The 21,459-nt window shown below is 29.9% G+C and overlaps 1 protein-coding gene across 3 annotated transcripts; it reads left to right on the forward strand.

Annotated features, from left to right (window-relative positions):
- Positions 1 to 216: 216 nt before the first annotated feature.
- On the forward strand, positions 217 to 6,258 carry LOC126686792 (uncharacterized). 3 transcript variants are annotated; one of them, XM_050381033.2, is made up of 12 exons: positions 223 to 496; positions 559 to 776; positions 870 to 944; positions 1,342 to 1,445; positions 1,542 to 1,602; positions 3,034 to 3,093; positions 3,178 to 3,252; positions 3,489 to 3,641; positions 3,755 to 3,809; positions 4,753 to 4,875; positions 5,340 to 5,566; positions 5,677 to 6,258. In XM_050381033.2, the coding sequence occupies exons 1-12, from the start codon at positions 475 to 477 to the stop codon at positions 5,698 to 5,700; spliced, it is 1,197 nt and encodes a 398-aa protein (XP_050236990.1). In that variant the 5' UTR covers positions 223 to 474; the 3' UTR covers positions 5,701 to 6,258. The 3 variants fall into 3 exon arrangements, with proteins under 3 accessions (XP_050237007.1, XP_050236990.1, XP_050236998.1); XM_050381041.2 differs by having other exon boundaries at positions 225 to 496; positions 587 to 776; XM_050381050.2 differs by lacking the exons at positions 5,340 to 5,566; positions 5,677 to 6,258 and adding an exon at positions 5,091 to 5,332 and having other exon boundaries at positions 217 to 496.
- The last annotated feature ends 15,201 nt before the right edge of the window (positions 6,259 to 21,459 follow it).

Here is a 21,459-nt window from a genome sequence, read left to right on the forward strand (position 1 = left end):
GTCAACCCGCCATATCTCACGCTTTGCCAGCACAACTTGTTCTATTGTACCCAATCCTTCTTCCCTCACTATTCCCCAGTCGAACGCTGTAGGACCCACAAACTCCATCAGCTATCAGCCGTGAGAAACAAAGTAAGCCCGCTTATATGGACACTTGTCTTCCACCCAAAAGAAGCTCACAATTATTTCCATATACATATATTCACCTGATAATTACTCTAAACTACCACTCCTCTCTTTGGAGTCATCTCTGTCCTGCCTCAGTTACCAAAACGCTACGATAAAAGAATTATTCCAATCAGATCAACAAACAAAACAAAACGCTCTCGCCAGTTTTTCCTTTTCCATCGAAACGTTTGTCATTATTTTTAGATAATTTAATCTTCGTTCTGTTTGTGCTTTCAAATTTGTTAAAAACATTCTCATTTAAGTAAATTTCAGTTTGTAAATTTGATTAAACAACAATGCTAGGTGATGGAGAAGACACTCCTTCCAGGTATGTATACTCTTTATGACTGTAACACGCAATTACTGTGTATGTAAGTTTGACAATTTCAGAATTTTGTGGTTTGTGTGTGCTTTTTAGGCATGAATTGTTGAGTATGGTAAAAAAGCACTCAAGATTATTAATAAAAAGTACGGAGCAGGAAGTCTCTGCTACAGATGTAGAAATGGATTTATATTTCTGGTATGATATGTTAGATTTATACTTTATTCGTGGAAAGGAGTCAAGAGGAAGGCAAGATGATGATCTCGTATTTTTTGTCAAGACAATGGTGTGTGTTTTGTGCCTTTTTTGTTGTTAGAGTTACTGTGTTATTGCATTTTGTTTTCGGTATATGTAGTGATTAAATTGTTGTTGTTTACAGGGCACCGAAGGATATGGGTTTAACGATAATATGCAGGGCGTTTCTCCTTACTTTGTACGCAGGTGGGCACCTAAGGTATAAACAATTAGCATCATTTATCGAGCTTCAATGCTTGATGACTATATGTGCTCATAGATTGGGGTTTTCTGAAAAGAATTCTTAGTTTCACTATATATATTCACTTGCCTACAGAGTCAGTGTTTGTTCCAGCATTATGCTTCCGCCATATCGTGGTAGCTTTTCATTTATGGTAGTACTTATATGAATACTGTATTGCTGAGTGTGATTTTCTTAGGTTCTTTTGTTCACCACTGAACTTGTTGGAGTGACTGTAATGTGATAGTGCATTTACTTTAGATATATTCTGTCCTTAGTTTAGTGTCACTTTTTACTTGCTTAGACATTTTGCAAATATAAACTGCTTTTTGACAGTTGATGTTGCTCTTTTAATGTCTTTACTTGTGTCCATCAGTTGGATAATTTGATCAAAAACAACTCAGAGGTTGACTGGAGGCGCTCATTTTACTTGAATTTAATTGCACATACTTCATTCACAGTAACAGTAGCAATATGCAGGTACCTTTTAGTCCCATTTTAAACTTAATTGCATACTGTTCGCATTTCATAAGGTTTCCTGGTTCTGACTTTTATACATATTACAACATTTTCCAGTCATCAAGTCCTCCGCAATCATCAAACTGGATCAGATACACCATTATCACCCATATACAAGGTACCTGCGCCTTCTCATCAGGAAAATTGTATCAGTATGATATTGAAAACCGCATTGCATATCTTTGTTGTGATAGCCTCAAATTATTCTTCATATTTGCAATGACCTCAATTTTTTGGGGGAAATATTGTCTGCTAAAATTTTCAGCTGCAAAAGAAATAGTTAATGCTTAACATGTGTGAAGCAGTAATTAAGATAACTTAGAATATTTCATTTTGTTTATAATAGCATCTTATCTGATTGACTTTCAGACAAAGCGAGACCCCCAGAAACATTTGACTTTTCTGTATCTTAATATATACTCCCTTCGTCCCATTTTGTTCGTCACATTTTACATTTTATGTATTCGTCTCTATCATATTTCCAATATAAAAATGAAGGGTACAAAAGAAAATGTATTTATAACATTTACCATATTCTTAAGGGTTAATTCCATATAAAATCACTACCTCTACACGTTTTTTTAATTTTAATCACGTCCTTTAAAAAGTGTAAAATAAAATCACCACTTTTCATTTTTTTGCAAATCTATCACCGATAAGAAATTCCGGTGTCTTTTTCCTTCCAAATAAATGTTCTAATCTAACTAATGCCCTAATTAACACAAAAAATACCTTCCTCTTACTTTTTTCTTGTTGATTTCGGCTGTCGAGTTAACAAAAATACACCGAATTTTCACATTCGTGATAGATTTGCAAAAAAATGAAAGGTGGTGATTTTATTTGACACTTTTAAAGGACGCGATTAAAATGAAAAAACGTGTAAAGGTGGTGATTTTATATGGAACTAACCCTATTCTTAATATGTGTGATTTTATGTATTTGTCTCTATCATATTTCCAATATAAAAATGAATGGTACAAAAGAAAATGTATTTATAACATTTACCATATTCTTAATATGTGTGAAAATAAAAAAATGACAAATAAAGTGGGCCGGAGGGAGTATGCCTTAAAAGGAATGTCCACCCTGTGTACTATTAGGGATTTTTTTTTGTCGAATACTATTAGGGATTCAATTTTTCTTTTCTAGAGAAGAGGGGCGACCTTTTAGAAAGTTCTTCTTAGAACTTCATTTATAACTAGATTCATTTGATGTTCTGACATATGCAAAAGGTTTTCTTGTTAATTTCAGGTCATCTAATATTTAGGATCTTTCTGCCCCCGTCCTTATTGTGTTAAGATCAGTGCACATATACTTCTATAGATATTCTTTGCTAATTGCGGCTTCATATAGGTCATTAATGTGTGCAACTGTGCATTGCCACCACCTATGATTTAGGGATCTCTTTATCATGAGGCTATCACAACTGAACCTTGTGTCACAAAATATAACCAACTTTGGGCTAGTTTCACCAGTCTCTTGAAAAGTTGTTACTGTTTAGATAAATTTTTCCGTGGTTAAATAACTATGGTCTTTGGTCTTTTTGCAGGTTGTAAAGACTGTTTATGCATCACCAAGTCGTGTAAATTTTCTTTTAGACTCAAAGAAGGCAAGCTCTTGATTGTGAAATAAATGTTTTTTTTGTTCTCTATCGTCACTTTTTTTACCTTAATACATTATCTGTATTGTACAGGAAGTTGAGACAACTCCTGCCTATCCAGATATATGTTTTGCAGTTGATGATTTTGATTCCACTTTTGATGCAGTGGTATGTGCTAAATTTGTTACATTTGAAGTGTGCTTTCTGATATTTTTTTCTTACAAGCTATACTGTGTACATATATACAAAAACAGCAAACCAATTGTGATCATTACGTAATTTACAAATTATTTTTATCCTCAAATTTTGTCTCGCTTTCATCCTGTCTCAGTTTATATACTGCAATTGCTCTGTGTCTAGATTTCAAGTGTAAATAATATTACAGATTGTTGCCAACCATGCAGGTCCTGACGGGTACAGATCATTGCTATTGTGTTATTTTAAATGCACACGGTGGAGCAGCATTTCCTAGTGAAAAAGGCTCGCATGATAATAGTTCTAATAGTGATTCCCCTCTGAAAGTGAATACAAGTTCTGGGAAGACGAAGAATTCTAAGGTTTGGACGACTTTGATATCATGTAAAAATTATTCAGTGATGAATGCATTTTATAACTTGTACTTCAAGCTCAGCTTGTATGTACCTTAACATTCTGGTAACTTTGATTGCAGCTCACTCTTTTCTCTGGGTTTGTGAGCTATCCAATGGTCCGAGAAGCATACAATGGTATGTCTTTGAATCCCAAAAGCGTTAGTTTTTGTCATCTTGTTCAGAAATAAATCTACAGTAAGTAAATATACATTATATGTGCTTATATTTCACTTTTGTTATATGCTTGGAAGTTGGGAGGTATAGAAGTTTGGCTGGATTGAGTTGCTATTTAAGTTTTGTTTTTGTGCTTGGTAGCAGTTCCTAACACCATTAATAATTTTAATCCTTGGAAATTGCAGAATAATAGTAAATTTGGTTGAATCTTATCTTCTTTTGAGGATGCAAAACTTCAACTGCAAATAGTTCATCCTGCTAGAGTGAATTCATAAGCGCGTATTGTTCATTTTCTCATCATCCATTGGTAATTGTAGTCATAGCCTCTTGATGCTTCATAAATTGGAACTAACAAATGAGAGAACATCTGCCTTTGGAGGCAAAGCGAGAAATTTGGAGGCAAAGCGAGAAACTATTTTAAAGGGGAACAAATTTGTAATCCAGTATAAAATAAAATGATAAGGTATCAATATATATTAAAAATGAGTCTTAACATATGTGATTTGAACTAATTAAAATAATATCAATGTAAAAAAAAATCTAAAAGGTGGTCAACTGCCCACCACTTTGTGCATGTGGCTTTGCCATATTGTCTGCCCTGAACATTGTAAGCCATTACATAATTTGTTGATTGTGATGTTTTTGAGACTCTTCCTACAATGTTTTAAGCATGTTTGCGTATTGGTATTAATGTGTTCTTGAAGCCCACAGTTCCTCAGCTAATAATGTGTAGTAAATGTTCATAGTTTAATGGCTTTTCTTCTCATGCGTTTTTTTAAATTTAGTTAGATGCTGATTTTTGCTGTTCTTCTGAAATGTATTCCCTTTTTTCATTTTGCATATACTTCTGTACTTTTCCATTGTAGCTTGCAAAAAGTAGTTGTTTACATACTTTATCTTGCAGCTGGGAAGTCTCGATTTGGAAATCTCCTTTCACTTGGTCATTCCACTGGAAAAACTGATAAGCTTTACATGAAAGGCCCAGGAGGACGAGGAGAGGTTGAAGTTGCTGTTTCTGGTGTTGCAGGTAGGAGTGGAATTCTCTCCTTTATATCTCTCCTTTGTTTCCTATTCTCTATAGGGTATCTAGAGATAATGCAGAGACAACAATGCCATGTAATGATATGTTTGGCAGTACAGACATTGAGCTGACTTGGTTTCTATTGTGCGATATGTTATAATGTTAATTGACACAATTTGGCTGTCCTGAAAATAGCGATAATAATCGAGGAGTTTTGTCAGGTTTATATTCATTCGAGCAGAATTGATACTCATTGCGAAATTGGATATTAGTTTGGACTTTGGAGTAATGCTGTGCTTTCACTAAGTAAACAACTGGTTGTTAACAATGATTAACTGCACTCTTTTCTGGATTGCGGCCTCCTTAGTTTCACGTGAATGAGCTTTTGATATGATAGTAAATTACCTCAGTGAAAATAGGTATGTGGGAATATGTTGTATGCGATATTAAGTCTGGCTTTACTGTATCAGATCAAAGCCAGCAGGATTTTGGTCCTTTTTCTCCAGTTACATCAAAAGGAGGATTTGGCATTGGTTCAATTGTTCGAAAAGCTGCATCTGCTGCTTCAGTGGCAGCTAAGCATGCCTATGCAGCTGCTTCCTCCACAAGTTCTGATGAGGAAATGGTGCCTCTCAAATGTTGCCTTATGTCTATATCATTACCCTGGGAACACATTGCTTGTGATCTTTTGTTTAAGGTTAGTTTGCTGTTGCACTGCTGTTAATGATGAAAAGGAGGCTTGTTTTCCGGTAATGACATGGAATGATGGGTTCTGACTTTTGTTTTTTTTCTAACTGCCGAAACCAGGGAAGTCCTTCCGTGAACATGTGAATATCTCGTTATATCTGTCACCTAATTATGCAGATCAGATGTCTATCCTGCAAGCAGGAAGTTCGGAAGAAACAATTTGGTAGTGAAGAACTAAAGCCTCGCAGACATCTAGATGTGAACAAAGCTGTACGTGACATTTCATATTTTCTTTCACTCTTTATCTGCATTTTGCTGTGTTGCATCGAGTACCAGGTTCAGATGTTGGCTAGGCTCCTTTTTCTTGTTTTACTTTCGGAGTTGACACTGGCTTCTTTCTATCATCTAGATCAACTTCTAGAGTATTAATTTGCTGAATAGCGAAAGCTGTAAAGTTAAATGCTTTCTGAACCTTACCAGTTAGATATAGATGAATGCTGCCACAATATTTGCGATGGTTACTGCATACCAATTGTTTCAAAACATACAAATTGGTTATCAGTTGTAAAATTCGTGTAGCTTTTACTAAGTTTTTAGTGTATTACCTGTACCATTTGCGTTTTGGCCCTCAGTGCCATCTGCATTATTGGGGATTGCTAACTGAGAATTGGGAGGAATGTTAAACATCTTGGCAGCGCTCTACTGAATGTTTTTGCTTATTTTTGCACACCTAAATCAAAAAACAGGTAAAGAAGGCGAGTGCTTGTTTTGAAACTAAGCTATTTCTTTTTATCTGTTCGATAATGCGTATACCATATTAAGTTGCCGAATAATTACCAAATTATCATGCCCTCCGTCTCCTTTATGAACATCAAGTGAGATTTATATGTATTACAAGAGAAAAATGCACCCATTTTATGTTCTTTAAATTAATTTTTTGATTAAGCAAATTTTCTTTATTGTTGATGGAAACTGACTTCTGGCTGAGACTTGTAAGACAGAATCAAGTCAAACTGCTTGTCAAACGGCGGATGAGCACTTTAATGTTTAAATTGTTCTTTTGAGAGTTTGAGAGCTTTTGAGTTTAAATGAGAATAATGTGAATTATTTCAGTTTAATATGTTTTAGATTTTATTTTAAAATCAATTGGTGTTAAGTGGAGATGTCAATTAATATTTAAATATATGTCCATTCACACACACAAACAATGTGGGGGATACTTCTACTTCAACACTCCCCTCACGTGTAGCGTGTTCGTGCCGCGCAACCAATTCCCTTTACGCATTTTATGGGTCGGGCTAAATTGAAGTTGTGTGAATGGAGAAGACTATGATACCATGTTAGATTTCATGGTAAAAACAATTGGTGTTAAGTGGAGATATCCAATTAATATTTTAACACATGTATATTCACACATAGGGGTGTGACCGAACCGACCGATGCAATAAAAAGGCTATTGACACTCGGTTCAAATGCTATTGACACTCGGTTCTTCATTTGTTGTGATGACTTCATCTTCTATTTACTTTCTGTCGTCGACTTCCTGTACAATAATAAGGCTAGCACATTCATTGCTTAGGATATCCATGTTTACATTGTTGGAAATCGTAAATTGGAAAGATAGAAGAATCAAAAGCTGCTCGAAAGATTGATACTCAATAATAAGATAAAATCAAAATTAGGTGAGAAGAGACATAAACATAATCAAAAAAAACTTCATCAAGACTGTATGAAGATTTTTCTAGAATTAACGATGCTGAAATTAGGAGGAAAAAGTTGGCTATTAGTTTATTTTTATCAAACAACTGCTAGGCCGTGTATCAATAACAGTTGCAGGGAGCGGATCAAGCAACTGAATTATCCTAAAAAGTCCCTGACATGAGAAAGGGGCGGCGTTCACCCATTCATCCCCGTCTCGCCGCCCCTAAGACGGAGAATGGAAATTGTGTAACAGAAGTTATAAAATACAATATTTTTTTAAAAAATATACTCAATTAAACTGAGACAGAACAAATATTAAAATAAACAAAGTGTATATAGAATACAACAATAAGATAGTCGGTTATCATATGGAAAAACCAACTGAAAAATCAGTTGGAAAGGAGGTATCTGTTGGAATCATAGTGAATTGGAGAGCAGATAGCACATGAAACCTACTAGCAGCAGAAATGCTTAGATTCTCTTTATTTAAAAGTAACAATGGAACGTGTGCATGTTATCCTCCACTATACTTCCTCTTTTACATTTTTGGTAAATTAACTTCCAACTACTAACCTACCCATAATACCAACAATTCAGGAATATTCCTTAATACACATAAATAAAATCAGTTTATACAAATCCACAATTAATCAACACAATGTGCATCCCATGTTACAAACTATGTTGTCCCCATGAAACTTTGGATGTTTATATATAGTGAAAGCAGATAAGCTATAATAGTATTTTAAAGTCTTATCTTTAGAAAGAGTTAATTAGCATTCCCATTCTTTGTTAAAAAAATTGTATTTATTTATTTTTTATCAATGATTGCTATAATTTTTGGGTCTAAAATAGTAGTTTATTTGAGTAAATAAATAAATTTCATTTGCGATATCATTACTAGAACAAGACATTTAAAATAAGATATATTTATTTTCTAAAATGGAACAAAGGGGATAATAAGTGTTTGAAATATCTAATTTTAGTGCTTTAATGGTAGTAATGCATTTTAAATCTTGGCAAAATGCATATTTGGATTATGAATTTGTCCATCTTTATTTTTGAATCTCTATATTTATTTGTCAATACTAAATTTTTATAATTCTAATTTTGTAAACTTTAGTCGGTATAAAAATAAAATGCATGTACTCTATTCGCTGCTAGCGTTACTGAGATAAAATAAGTTATTCGTTGTCATATTTTAACTTTATTTGTATTTTACTTTTATTGATATTTAATCCTTAAAGTGATTTTTACGGTTTGAGTTGACAATGACACTTTTTGTGTATAAGGACCTAATATTGAAATATAATTAATATTAAAAATAAAATAAATACAGAGATTTAAATATATATCCTTTACTAATGGAGATTGGTCCAAATGGTAAACGGCTTGACATCGCTTAAGCAAAGTTTCACTGAAAGACTCACCCGTTTCACTGAAAATTTAAACCGGATGGGCTAAACAAAAAAAAAATGTCTCATGCACATTAAACTACTTCTTGGACTCCTTTTGGTAAAGCAGTTAGTGTTGAGTGGTATTGCTTTGATATAATGATGTAATTAGTTTTTCTGTTTCTCTATACACAACTCCTTTTTCTATTTTGGTCATACATGATCAAAATCTTTATATTTGGAGTGCCTCTCGCTTTCTTCGACCTTACAATTTATATATCTAAGGACCGATAGGTGTTTTTTCATGCAATTTTAACCGACATAGCTTTCTTATAAAATTTTAATTTATACATTAATTATTTTTTAAATTTAATATTTTTATTTTAAAAGGATTTAAGTTTATAATTAATTTAACTTACACCTATTAATGATCACCTAATTGATAAAAGTTAAATAATTTACAAAAAAAATTACTACGTAGCTATTTTCTTAATTAAATTAAATTTAAATAAGAATTTATTAAAAAAAGTAATTTAAAGTGATTTTGCATTACTGTATAAACATACGATTAATCTGCAATATATATATTTTGGATTAAATGGGTCACATATATCCTTCACCATCATTTCTTTTTCTTTTTCTTTTTTTTGCTTTTACAATATGTCATTTCTTATCTCTTACAATAGTGAACTAATTGGCTGCCAAGACACCAAAACATTCCAACCTTTAAATGTCGGCAGTATACTATGAAGGAGTAATTTAACATATTATTATACATGTAATGATATATATTTAGGTGATTATGAAATATTGAAATGGTATTTTCTACAATTTTATTATTACTATTATTATTATTTTAATAATTGAAAAGGGGGAGAGTTTGTGGAAGGAATTGAGCGCACGACCTAACAGATTACTGCCAAGCGCTTATAGCTTTATACCGTTTGAGTTATAGCTCATTGGTAAGTATTCTTAAAATTTTATTAAATTTTAAAGATCATAAAACATTTCAAAAAATAGAAAAAGTATTAAAAGGCACAACTTAAAATATCCCAATGTAATATTCACTCTGTTCCCAAGTAATTGTCCATTATTAAAGATCATTAAAATTTCATTTAAATTATAGAGTAATCTTACGTAGATATACTAAAAATCAATATATTAAAAATTAAAGGACAACATTATGTGATGAATATACTCTTGATCCCGCATAGGCTTTGTGAAGAGTTGAAGAGGATGCTTAATTTGTTTTGGTGGGGTAGAGACCAAGAGAAGAAGAAGGGTATAAATTGAGCTAGATGGGAGAGATTGTATATTCCGAAAAAATTTGGAGGTCTGGATTTTAAGAAAATTAGGTAATTCAACTTAGCAAATGTTTTCTAAACATGCGTGGAGATTGATTAATTTAGAGAATAATCTGATGGCAAAAGTTTTTAAAGCTAAGTTTTTTCCTAAGTTGTCTTTTATAGAGGGAAAGTTGGATTCGAACACAAGCTATGTTTGAAGGAGTATTGTAAAAACCCAAGTGGTCATGGCCAAGGGGGCGAGAGTTAGAATCAGGAATGGCGACGATACTTTGGTTTGGGGTAGTCCGTGGCTAGGCAAAGAAGATGGTGGATTGATTAAAACTCCAAAACTGATTAGTTTAGCAAATGCCAAAGTTAGTAGTCTTATGGAGATTGACAGGAGAGATTGGGATGTGGGTCTAGTGGGAGACGTCTTTATGGTCAATGACATGGAGAAAATTCTTAGTATCCTAGTTAGCAATCGGAACTTGCGGATGGTTGGAAATGAATTTTGAAAACCTTTCTTTCGGTTCGAAGTTTTTATAGGACTGCTTGTGGGGAAATTTCTTCACAACCGAATGATTTATGGAGGCGGTTATGAAACCTTGATATTCCATTGCATGTTCGGAACTTTTTATAGCGTGCATGCTCGGGATTCCTTCCAACTACAAATATCCTTGCCTCCCAAAGGGCATTTGTAAATGAGCGATGTGCAGTTTGTTGTGAGGCGATTTGAAATCAGGTTGCGCACGTTATGGCGCAAAATGCCTGTTCCATTTCAGGTCATCAAGAATGATTCTGTCTTTTCATTAATATCTCACGTCTGTAACTGTTTTGGATTATTAATGATATCTCCGTTTGATTTTCAAAAAATAAAATAAATAAAGGACAACAAATGATTTTTTTTAAATTTGATCGAAACTGGTAATGGTATTATTTTGGAACTAAAAAACTTAAAAATGGAACAATTATTAAGGAATAGAGGACGTACTATTTTTAAATATAAAAATTAGCGTTAAAATAAATAATAAAATGCTATATTTAGCATAAAATTTTATTTTTATTTCCAATATAAGATGTTAAAAAAATTGTTTTAATTAACTATATGATAATTATTTTATTATTTTTTCTATCCTTTGATAAAATAAAATTAAACCGTGTAATTTAAATTTTTTAAAATATAAAATTCTTTTCTTGTTTGATATAATAAGGGTCAATTCCAATAAAATACGAAATATTTGCGGTTTGCCAGTTATAATCAAACCTTTCAAAATCGGCTAGTTTAGTCCATTTTGAAATATTTGAAACCTTTTTTAGCCATTCGTGAACCAAACCAAAAAATTTGTCATTCGTGAATGGGATAAACTAGCCGATTTTAATTGATTTCGTTAGAAAATGTTTCAAATATTTCATAGAATAATCATACTAAGTGTCAAATAATTTAGACGAGTCAACTTTTTTGATATAAAATGCATCGTATAGATTGTGACAGAAATTAAGTCATTAGTTTGCTATTAAAAAATTTAGAAATCTATAAGAAAGATACAAATTAATTAATTATTTGTATTTTTAATGTTTGTTCAAAATGATCTATAATTTTGAAATCAATGGAGTGTTATATTCCTAAATTTTAACCTGTTTTGTTATAATAATAAAAATAGTTAATTAAATAGCGCCCAAAACTTTTGAATAAACTGATACAAATCTTTAGGTGGAAAAATACTAGCGAGAAACCACGTAACCTGAAGCTATTAGCTAACTTTATATGACCTCCGTATACTGTATTGCTTCTGCTATAAAGTTGGGTGCTACAATTTGTAGTTTATCTGTTTCTGTTTGATTCTTCGTCATTAAGCTAACTTAATCTCCCCTCATCAACACCCTGACCCACTTAATTTTTTTAACAAATGATTTCACTTTTTTGGACCAAAATGCCCCTACTTTTTCCAAAATCTTTTGTTGCTGTGGACCCAATTGTCAGCTCCTCTTCTCCATAAATACCCATCTTCAATATTTCATCCTTCCCCTTTTCTCCTCCTCTCCTCCCTCCGGTTCAATTTTCAAGAATTTATACTGAACCGGTTCATTGCTCACTACTCGCTCACTATGTTCTTTTCTCAAGAAGATGTCCAGCTTGACAGACCGGTTTTTGAAACCGGGTTCACGCCAAGTGAAATACAACACCTCTTGTCTCTATTTGAATCACCTACTACTGTAGGTAGCCCAAATTCCGAACCAGTAGGTAGCCCAAACTCCGGTTCGGAAGAATCCAACTCTAACTCCAACTCCAACTCCAACTCTAATTCAAACCCGACTCGGGCGGTTAATTCTGCTGAGGAAAGAAAGAGAAAGCGCATGACATCAAACCGGGAGTCAGCCCGACGGTCTCGGTGGAGAAAGAAGAGGCATATAGAGAACCTTTCGGTACAGCAGAACCGGTTAGAAGCTCAAAACCGGGAGATGAAGAACCTGTTGGGTTCAGTTTTAGAACATTGTGGAGTATTATGGAGAGAAAATAACCGGTTAACAACCGAACATTTTTCTCTCCAAAACAGACTTTCGGATCTATGCCATGTTTTAGTTGCCATGCAAAGCCAAAACCCATTATTATAGTTTCATAATATTCACCTTAATAAATAAATAAATAAAAAGCTCTAATAAACGCAAATATATTAGGGCTAGCTAGCTCTCTCTACAAATGGACAGACCAGTGTAAAGATTTGAGTTTCTGGTTTAGTCATGGTCTGATCTGGTCTGCTCTAGCTAGGTCTTATTTTCTAGCTCAGGATTTTTCATGTTGGTGCTAAACGTGCATTTTTGCTCAGTCATAGCATAGGTCCATTCATACATATAAATGTATCAGCTAGAGCTGACATATAAATATGATTGTGTAAATATAATATGTAAGTGTTGCTTTTTATTGGAGAATTAGTGATTAGTAATGAGTCAATGCTACTGTTTTTATATTACGACCAATAAGGGAAATCGAACTTCAAAATTTAAGGTAGAATTATAATATTATTATCAGTAATGCATCTTCTATATGAAAATTTATATAAGTTGCCTGGCTAAGAGAAGAATGAAACATGCACAAAGATTCTGGACCTACAAATCGACATGTTTACACGTAATTAAAAGATTCATCTCCAACAATTAAAGTAGCTAGGTGTGAAACTGACAGGAGTCTTATTTATTAATCACCACAGAATTAATTAATTAGTTAAACTTTTGCAAAAGGACATGCTTTAATACGTTCTGTATCTTTCATGCTTTTGTCCTCGTACGTAATATGCTACCCAGTTTCATTACTTCTTCCATCCTTTTCAAATTGAAAATATAGAATTAATTATACAGTTAATTAGTGAAATGATATGATAATTACTCATCAAAATTCAAAATTTGTATGCTGAGAAAACATCCGTAATTGTTTCTCTAATCCAATTTAAATATGTTTGTGGTAAGAAATCAGCAGTTAAAGTGAAGGCCAAATGCACATATGTTTATACTTTATACCCCTTATTTTTTAAATCTTTGACGACTGGCTTATATTCATCGTCCGTCCTTCACTTTAGGGCCTTTTATCACTGACGTTCTTAAGTTTTGATTTTAGCATGTCAACCCTCTAATCTTTGATTTAAAAGCCAATAAACTCATTCCGTCCAATTTTTATCTAAGACTGTTAACATTCGTTGATGTGGCATTTAAAAAAAATTAATACACACAAATTAGCTCCAGCTCATCTAACACTCTATCATAAAATACAAAATACCAAAAATATTTCTAAAACCCAAAAAATCATAGAAAAAAATAAACCCTATATCATGGCTCCCGCGCCTCCCGGTCACTAAAATTAATGAAATGGTTAGTTTTAATTTTAGTATTCTTGTAATAAATATAATTAAATTGAATTTTTTTATATATTTTTTCTTGAATTTTATGCCATGTTTAATAATGTTTAAATAATTAATTATTTTAAAAATGTAAAATAATATTATATTAATAAATATATTAATTTGTAAATATAACACAAAAAAATGGTCTAATTATTATATACATTATATATAAGATATATATAAAATTATATTTATGGAAAATTCAAAATCTGAAATGTCCAATATTATTGTCAAAGAAGTGTAAATTTGATAAATTTTACTCTTTGAAAAAATTATGGAGCTAAATGTAGATATTGCCGCTCTCACTAATCAACATTTTATCCAAACCAGTGAATTTCACGCATGTGGATGTGTAAGAACGTAAAGATAATATCAAATAAAAATGTGAATATGGTCATTATAAATGTTGAAGTATATAAGTGCCCAGAATATTAAAGTTCGGTGGCATAAATATACATTTATCCTCAGAAGATCTACATCAAAGCAAATTTTTACAATGATTTAAAATGAATAAAATGCCAAGTTTTACAATTGAAAGGTCCAAATTGAATAGTTAAAAGCTTGATTTGTACTTTATATTCACATGTTGATGTTGATATATTTTTATCCCCTAATTTCCCTTCATTTTCTATAAATTATAATGACTGTTTTACTCTTAAAATAATGTAAATGAATATATATTCTTTTAAAAAGTACATTTTATCATTGGATATTAACCGAAATATATATAAAAAATTACTATCACTATATAAAAAAAATCACGAAAGGCTGCATAATGCTACTTCATTATATGATGAAAGGTCCTTTTTCATTTTTATTGTGTTGGGATAAGTATAAAATACTATTCTAAAGTTTTTGCGTTGAGTAAACAAAATATTTTCAACCATGAAAATAATGAATATAGTAATAAAAGTCTAACCTAAAAAAACTATAGTAAAACGAGTTTTATTCAAAAAAAAAGGTATCGCCCTCACTTTTCGTTTATTCATTTAATTTATCTCCGAGGCCATAAAATGTGTGTTCCCTCTCCATCAGTATCAAATTAACCTCTACAAAAAGTTTACAGAAATTTCTATGGATAAAAAAGCTTATGATAAGGCAACAAGGAATTTTCAAAACTCCCATATTTTCTCTAGAAATTTCTGATAATGTTAGTGATAAGAATATTTCAATAAATAAAAGGAAAGAATCTATCTTACTATTGGCACTGAAATATTAATGGGGGAACGGATACAACAAAGTCCCACATGTTTGGAGAAGTAGGGTTTCACATTCCAAATTGATGCTTCTATTTATGTCTAGAATTATGTAAAATTATTTATTTATTAATCATTTGTATCTTTGTAACAAGCGACAATAATCCAGGCAACTTAAAATGAAAAACAAAATTCTCTAAAAATTAAAAGGTAATCAACTTACTTTTAGCATCTGAATTTTATTCCTTCATTTTCTAGTTCTACACGCATTTTATGATATTACTATTGACGAATTTAAATGCTCATTTTGATTTTTCTATGTTCGAAAAATAAATAGAATAAAGTAGAAATTTCTTTTATCAATTAAAAAGAGGGAGAAAACGTTCATCTTCGCTAATAAAATATTGAATACTTTAAATTCATTGTTTTTCTACAGATACCTAATAAAGCTAAATATTATACAATTAGAATTAAAATACACGTGATGATTGTGATATTGTTGGTCAAATTTTACTTTAATTCATGTTTATTTTTAAATGATTTTTCAGTAAAATTTATAGGTTAATGGACTGAAAAAACTTCCGCTTTTTAGCTCATTTTCTTTTGCACTCCGACGTTATAAAATCGCCAATTTCACCCAAATCCACATCTTTCGTTTTCAATTGCACCCTCAAATATCAAAATCCGCACCTTTTAGTTTCAATTGCACCCTCAAGCATCAAATTAACCTCTTTTTCAATACTTCTTATTTTAACATATATTCTAAATAGTTCTTAATGTTATAGTTATTATAAAAAAAATATTTTTAACATAAAAATATTTATTTGTATTAAATAAAAAATTATTTTTAGATTTTAAACTTTTTGAAAAGAAGAGTTTTTTTATTTTAAATGTAACAATAAACGCTATTTAAAATAGGGGTAATGTCATAAAAATTCACGAACTTTACACATTTTTCTATTTTAATCATGCACTTTAAATTTTCTCATTTTCATGCACGAACTACCACTTTTTCTCAAATTCATGCACGGTGCTGAGGTGTCACGGCTCCATTGGTGTAATTCGCTGAGGTGGAAGTCATTTTACACCAATGAATGAGTGCCACCTCATCACCATGTATGAATTTAGGAAAAAGTGGTAGTTCGTGTAAGAAAATGAGAAAATTTAAAATTCATGATTAAAATAAGAAAACGTGTAAAGTTCGTGATTTTTTTTGACATTAACCCTTTAAAATATATGTTAAGATATAAAATATTAATTTGAACTTTATGAAAAGAGGTTAATTTTTTTGAGGGTGCAATTGAGAAGAAAGGTGCGAATTTAGGTGATATTGGTAATTTTGCAATGTCAGGATGTAATTAAAAAAAAGGCTAAAAGGTAGAGATTTTTTATTAGCTAAATTTATATGATTGTTTCTAAAGTGTCTGGCTGTTCTGAATTTTAATTTGACGTCTGTTTTCTCAAATTTCATCTCCATATGCTGATTTCCTTATTAATTACATTAAATTTGGATTATTTTCTTTCAATTATGGATTAATCAAACAATATTGCTATTTAAAGAATCAAAAGTATGATATGTGGACTGGAGACATGGGTAGCTTCGTTTGCCAAATTTTACGGTGAATTCGCCATCGGATAAATTTCAAAAACATGCTAATACGTAAAAAAATTATTCAATACAACCGTTGTGTCACATCAATTTAATAACACATTTCTTATGTTTATAAATATATGAGTTTTATTTTAAATTTTCGTCTATTATTTATGTAAAAATATAAAATTTATCAATATATGAGAAATGTGTTGTAAAATAACGTATACCATTAGCGGACTTAGACAATAATTTTTGGAATATTGACTTATGACTAACTTATTATATATACCACATGCATAGTTTAGTGGTAAAGATATTATAATTTAACATGAGAGTCTCAAGTTTAATTCACCTCCCCTTATAATAATAATAATAAAATGTTATATATTTTTTAGATATATTTTCTTTTAAAATAAAATTTTAAACAATTCAAAAGCAATAATTTCTAATGTCAAAAAATGTATATTATAAAAAATAAAAATTTATTAATATACACATAAACACACCTTAAAAATTTGAACGTCGTTTTTAAGATAAACTCGGTCATCAAATATAAAATTTGAACCGAAAGTTAAGACATTTTTTGTTAAAATCTTATTGTTAATTTTTGTTCTCACATTTTCGTAGCCGAAAATGCACGTTCACAAGTAGTTGTAGACACCGAAAGAGTTATAACAAAAGAAACCACCGATTCTCCAAAAGATAATATCTCAAATTTCTCTATCCCTGTCAACTATTGCAACTAAACCCGCAAATTAATCATCAAATTTTTAACTTGATTATGAAATATATATCAAACAGGAATTTTGACATTGCAGAATATGTGTTAGATTTCTTTTCAAGTCGTTGTTTCATCATATATGATGATATTCATTAGTTTCAGATAATATGCAACCACAACAACAATCTTTCAACAGACAATTTACACCAATATTTCTGAATTACAAGCATTATGGGACCGACTAGCTATCTGGGATTTAGTATGCCTGATGCTGAAATCCAGGGGACACCTACATAATCCCCTGCTAAATTGGCTTTTAAAAATCAATCAATTAAATAACTTTTTTTTTTCGTACTCTTAATTTGGTACCAGATATATATATATATATATATATATATATATATATATATATATATATATATATATATATATATATATATATATATATATATATACAGTCGACCCTCTAATAGTTAATATTCTATAAATTAATAATTCTAATAATTAATAGAAAATTGAGAGAACCAACTTCGTTCCACGTCGGATAATTAATAATTCTATTATTTAATAATTAATAAAATTTAAAATATATTCTACATGAATATTAATTATTAGAGAGATTTTTTAAAAGAAATATATACAATTGATGATTTATTTGAGGCAATATTAATCTTAATTCATAAACTGGATGTTAAACTACCATCAAATTATGACTTTTTTATTCTTTTAAGAAATTTTAAAAAAAATTATTAGATAAACAAATTAAAATAAGTAAAGTATCTCTTGTATAAAAATATTAAAAATTATTTTACTTTATGAATACAACTTCTTAATAATTATTTTTTAGTTTGATATCAATTGATATTTTTTTAAATTGAATATAAAATTATTTCTTTTAAATTGAGTGATTGTAAAGTGTATTTATTTATTTTTTATAATATAATATTAATATTAGGTCTACTATTGTAGATGCTTTAAAATATCTTTTATAATTTATTTTTTATACAAATTCAATAAATTAATAATTCTAATAATTAATAAATTTTTGATCCACCATGTGTATTAATTATCAGAGGGTCGACTGTATATATATATTAGATACATTATTTATAATATAAATATTAATTTCTATTCAATTAATTAATGAAAAGTATATGAGCGCACACATTGAAAAAAAAAATATACTAATGTGTTTGGTAGAACTCAATCAGTTGTTAATATATATATCCAAATAGATGAGCCATTTATGTTGTAGATGCAAGGAATGAATTTGGATAAATTGGATTTGTTGTCCCCATGAAATCACCAAAAGTATATAACCAGAAAGAAAAAAAAGACAAGATAAAAGGAAAGAAAAATAAGTTGAATTTGATTGACTAACAAAAAGATAACAGAAAAAGAAAAAAAAAATGATGTTTTTAGCGTTTGAGTCCACTTGGAGTGATTATGGAGGATGAGGTACAAAAACAATGGAGACTATACCTTATAGATATACTTTGGTTGCATGTACTATCTTTTTTTTTTTTGACTCAAAATCATATGCTCTTGTCTCTCTTTTCTTCATATGCAAGTTCTTTCAAGTTTCCTAAGTCCTATGAGGAGTGAGTTTTCTGTTTTGTTTTAGAATGTAAGGTGAGAGGTGGCAACATAAATTTTTTAAATTGAAATAACATAATAATTTTTCTTAGTTTATGAAATGTGAGCTTTTGAATGAGTGGTTATCATTTAAGTATAATTAATTAAATGTTGGAGAAGAGTTTTTTTGACCATAACTACATAAGCATGGGTGGATAATATTCTTAAGTTGAGCACTTGAAAAGTTGTGAGGGTGGGGAATGTCCAATTATAGATGTATTTCATTTTACAAAGCCAATAATTTATAAAACAAAGGAATGAATAGGACTTTATTTTTAGTTATTATAACTAGAATGTTATGGACATTTTAAAACATTGGGTCATCAAGTTTTTATTTCGCAATCGATTTACTTATTTTATAAAAATAATTTGATAGATAAAAGGTGTGGAAATGTTGTTGAACTTTTAATAAAAAAAATATTAATCTCTCTAAAATCTAACCCATGCAAATCAATTATTTTTCTATAATTTTGAAGGTGGAGTTGTACGAGTTAAAATTTAGAGATATAAATATTCTTTCACAAAAATTTAGAGCGTATAAGCACTTTTTATTAATTTTAAACAAAATTAAAAAAAATACAAATAATGTTCCATATTTTTTGAAAAGAAATCAATATGATATATATAAAAAAGAAATTTTAAAGTTAAATTTAAAATAATTTCAAATTTAATGCTTAACTAATTGTATTTAAAAGACAATTCAATTTTATTATTATTTATAATTAAAAATAAAATTATATATATGTTTGTGGATTTTTAAGTCATACATTTTGGATGAAAATGCCCAACCAGACATACAATTCAAATGGATTTAGGGCCCTATATCTATGGGGCCTATTTTAACCTTTTAAATTTGGGCTTTTTACATAAACAACCTACTTTGTCAAATTTTTAACTTTTATACAGGTGCAGGTTTGGGTTTTCTAAACTACCATGTGCGGACTGAATTATAACTTTTATACGGACTCTATATATTACCTAACAGCATACAAATCATAATCTCATTTATTTTCTCTCTCCTCATCATTCAATTCTCTCTTCCTCTCAGTTTATCTTTCTCTTTACCGTTCGCCGTCCTCTGTTCTTCCGCTCCTCCGTCATTGTTCTCATCATCGTCTCCGTTGTCATCTTCGTCAACGTCATCATCTCCTCTGCTCCTCGTCGTCATCTATTTGATTTCAGATCTATAATTTATTCATTGTTCTTCTTTTTCTTCTTCTTTTTTATTTTCAGATCTACAATTTTTTTACTGTTTTTTCACCATTAAACATGTATAGAGATTATATTTTAAGAATATAATGCTAATTTCATGTTATGTAATATAAATTTATGATTATATGGAATAAATTTTTGTTATTTCTGCACTTTATTCTGCAGTTCGATTTATTGATGATGGTTGATTGCTGAAATATTATAATATTACAGTGTTGTTGATTTTATGTTGATTTTGTATTGATAATCAGTTGGTATTTCCTTAATTTTAACATTGAAAAAATTTATTCTAAAAAAAACATTAGCAAATTAGATAATTTTGTGCGTGAAATAAACTAAAAAAACAAAATTTAAATGAGATTAGATAAGGATATGTTAGCATTATCATGTTGACATGTTGTTGATTTCTTGTTGATATTTTATCGATTGTCACAATTTTTTAAAAAATTATGTTTTATTTTATTCCTTATGTTGATTCGTTGTTGATTTATTGTTGACATTATGTTGATATGTATTTCAATTTTTTTTGATTTTCAATTTTATGTTGACATGTTGTTGATATACTGTTGATAACATGTTGATTTTTCAATCATTGAAAGAAAAATAAAGTTAGTCTTAAACTGATGTATTAATGAATTATTGATATGTTTTTGATAATATGTTGATTGTTTTTGACTTAAATCAATCAATGTTCTCATTTTACAAACATCTTGACTAAATTAGCATTAATTGTTGATTCGTTGTTGATTTATTGTTGACATTATGTTGATAAGTATTTCAACTTTTTTTGATTTTCAATTTTATGTTGACATGTTGTTGATATACTGTTGATAACATGTTGATTTTCAATCATTAAAAGAAAAGTAAAGTTAGTCTTAAATTGCTGTATTGATGAGCTGTTGACATGTTTTTGATAATATGTTGATTGTTTTTGGCTTAAATCAATCAATGTTTTCATTTTACAAACATTTTGACTAAATTAGCATTAATTGTTGATATCATGTTGACATTATGTTGATAACTTGTTAATATGATAGTAGTAATTCTACTAAATAACAACAAATGTACAAAATGTTTAAAATAAATAAATCAGATAAAAATATTAGCAGAGTAAGTAATCAAAACAATATGAAAAAACAACAATAATAATTCAAATGAAAAAATAAAATTATAAACTTACATATAAAAATAAAAATATATTAAATATACACCAACACAACATTTCACAAATTGAAGAAATCTATTTCAAAATATTTTTTTTCCTCAATTCT

This window comes from Mercurialis annua, linkage group LG1-X (genome assembly GCF_937616625.2).
Source record: "Mercurialis annua linkage group LG1-X, ddMerAnnu1.2, whole genome shotgun sequence".
NCBI classification, from domain to species: Eukaryota; Viridiplantae; Streptophyta; class Magnoliopsida; order Malpighiales; family Euphorbiaceae; genus Mercurialis; species Mercurialis annua.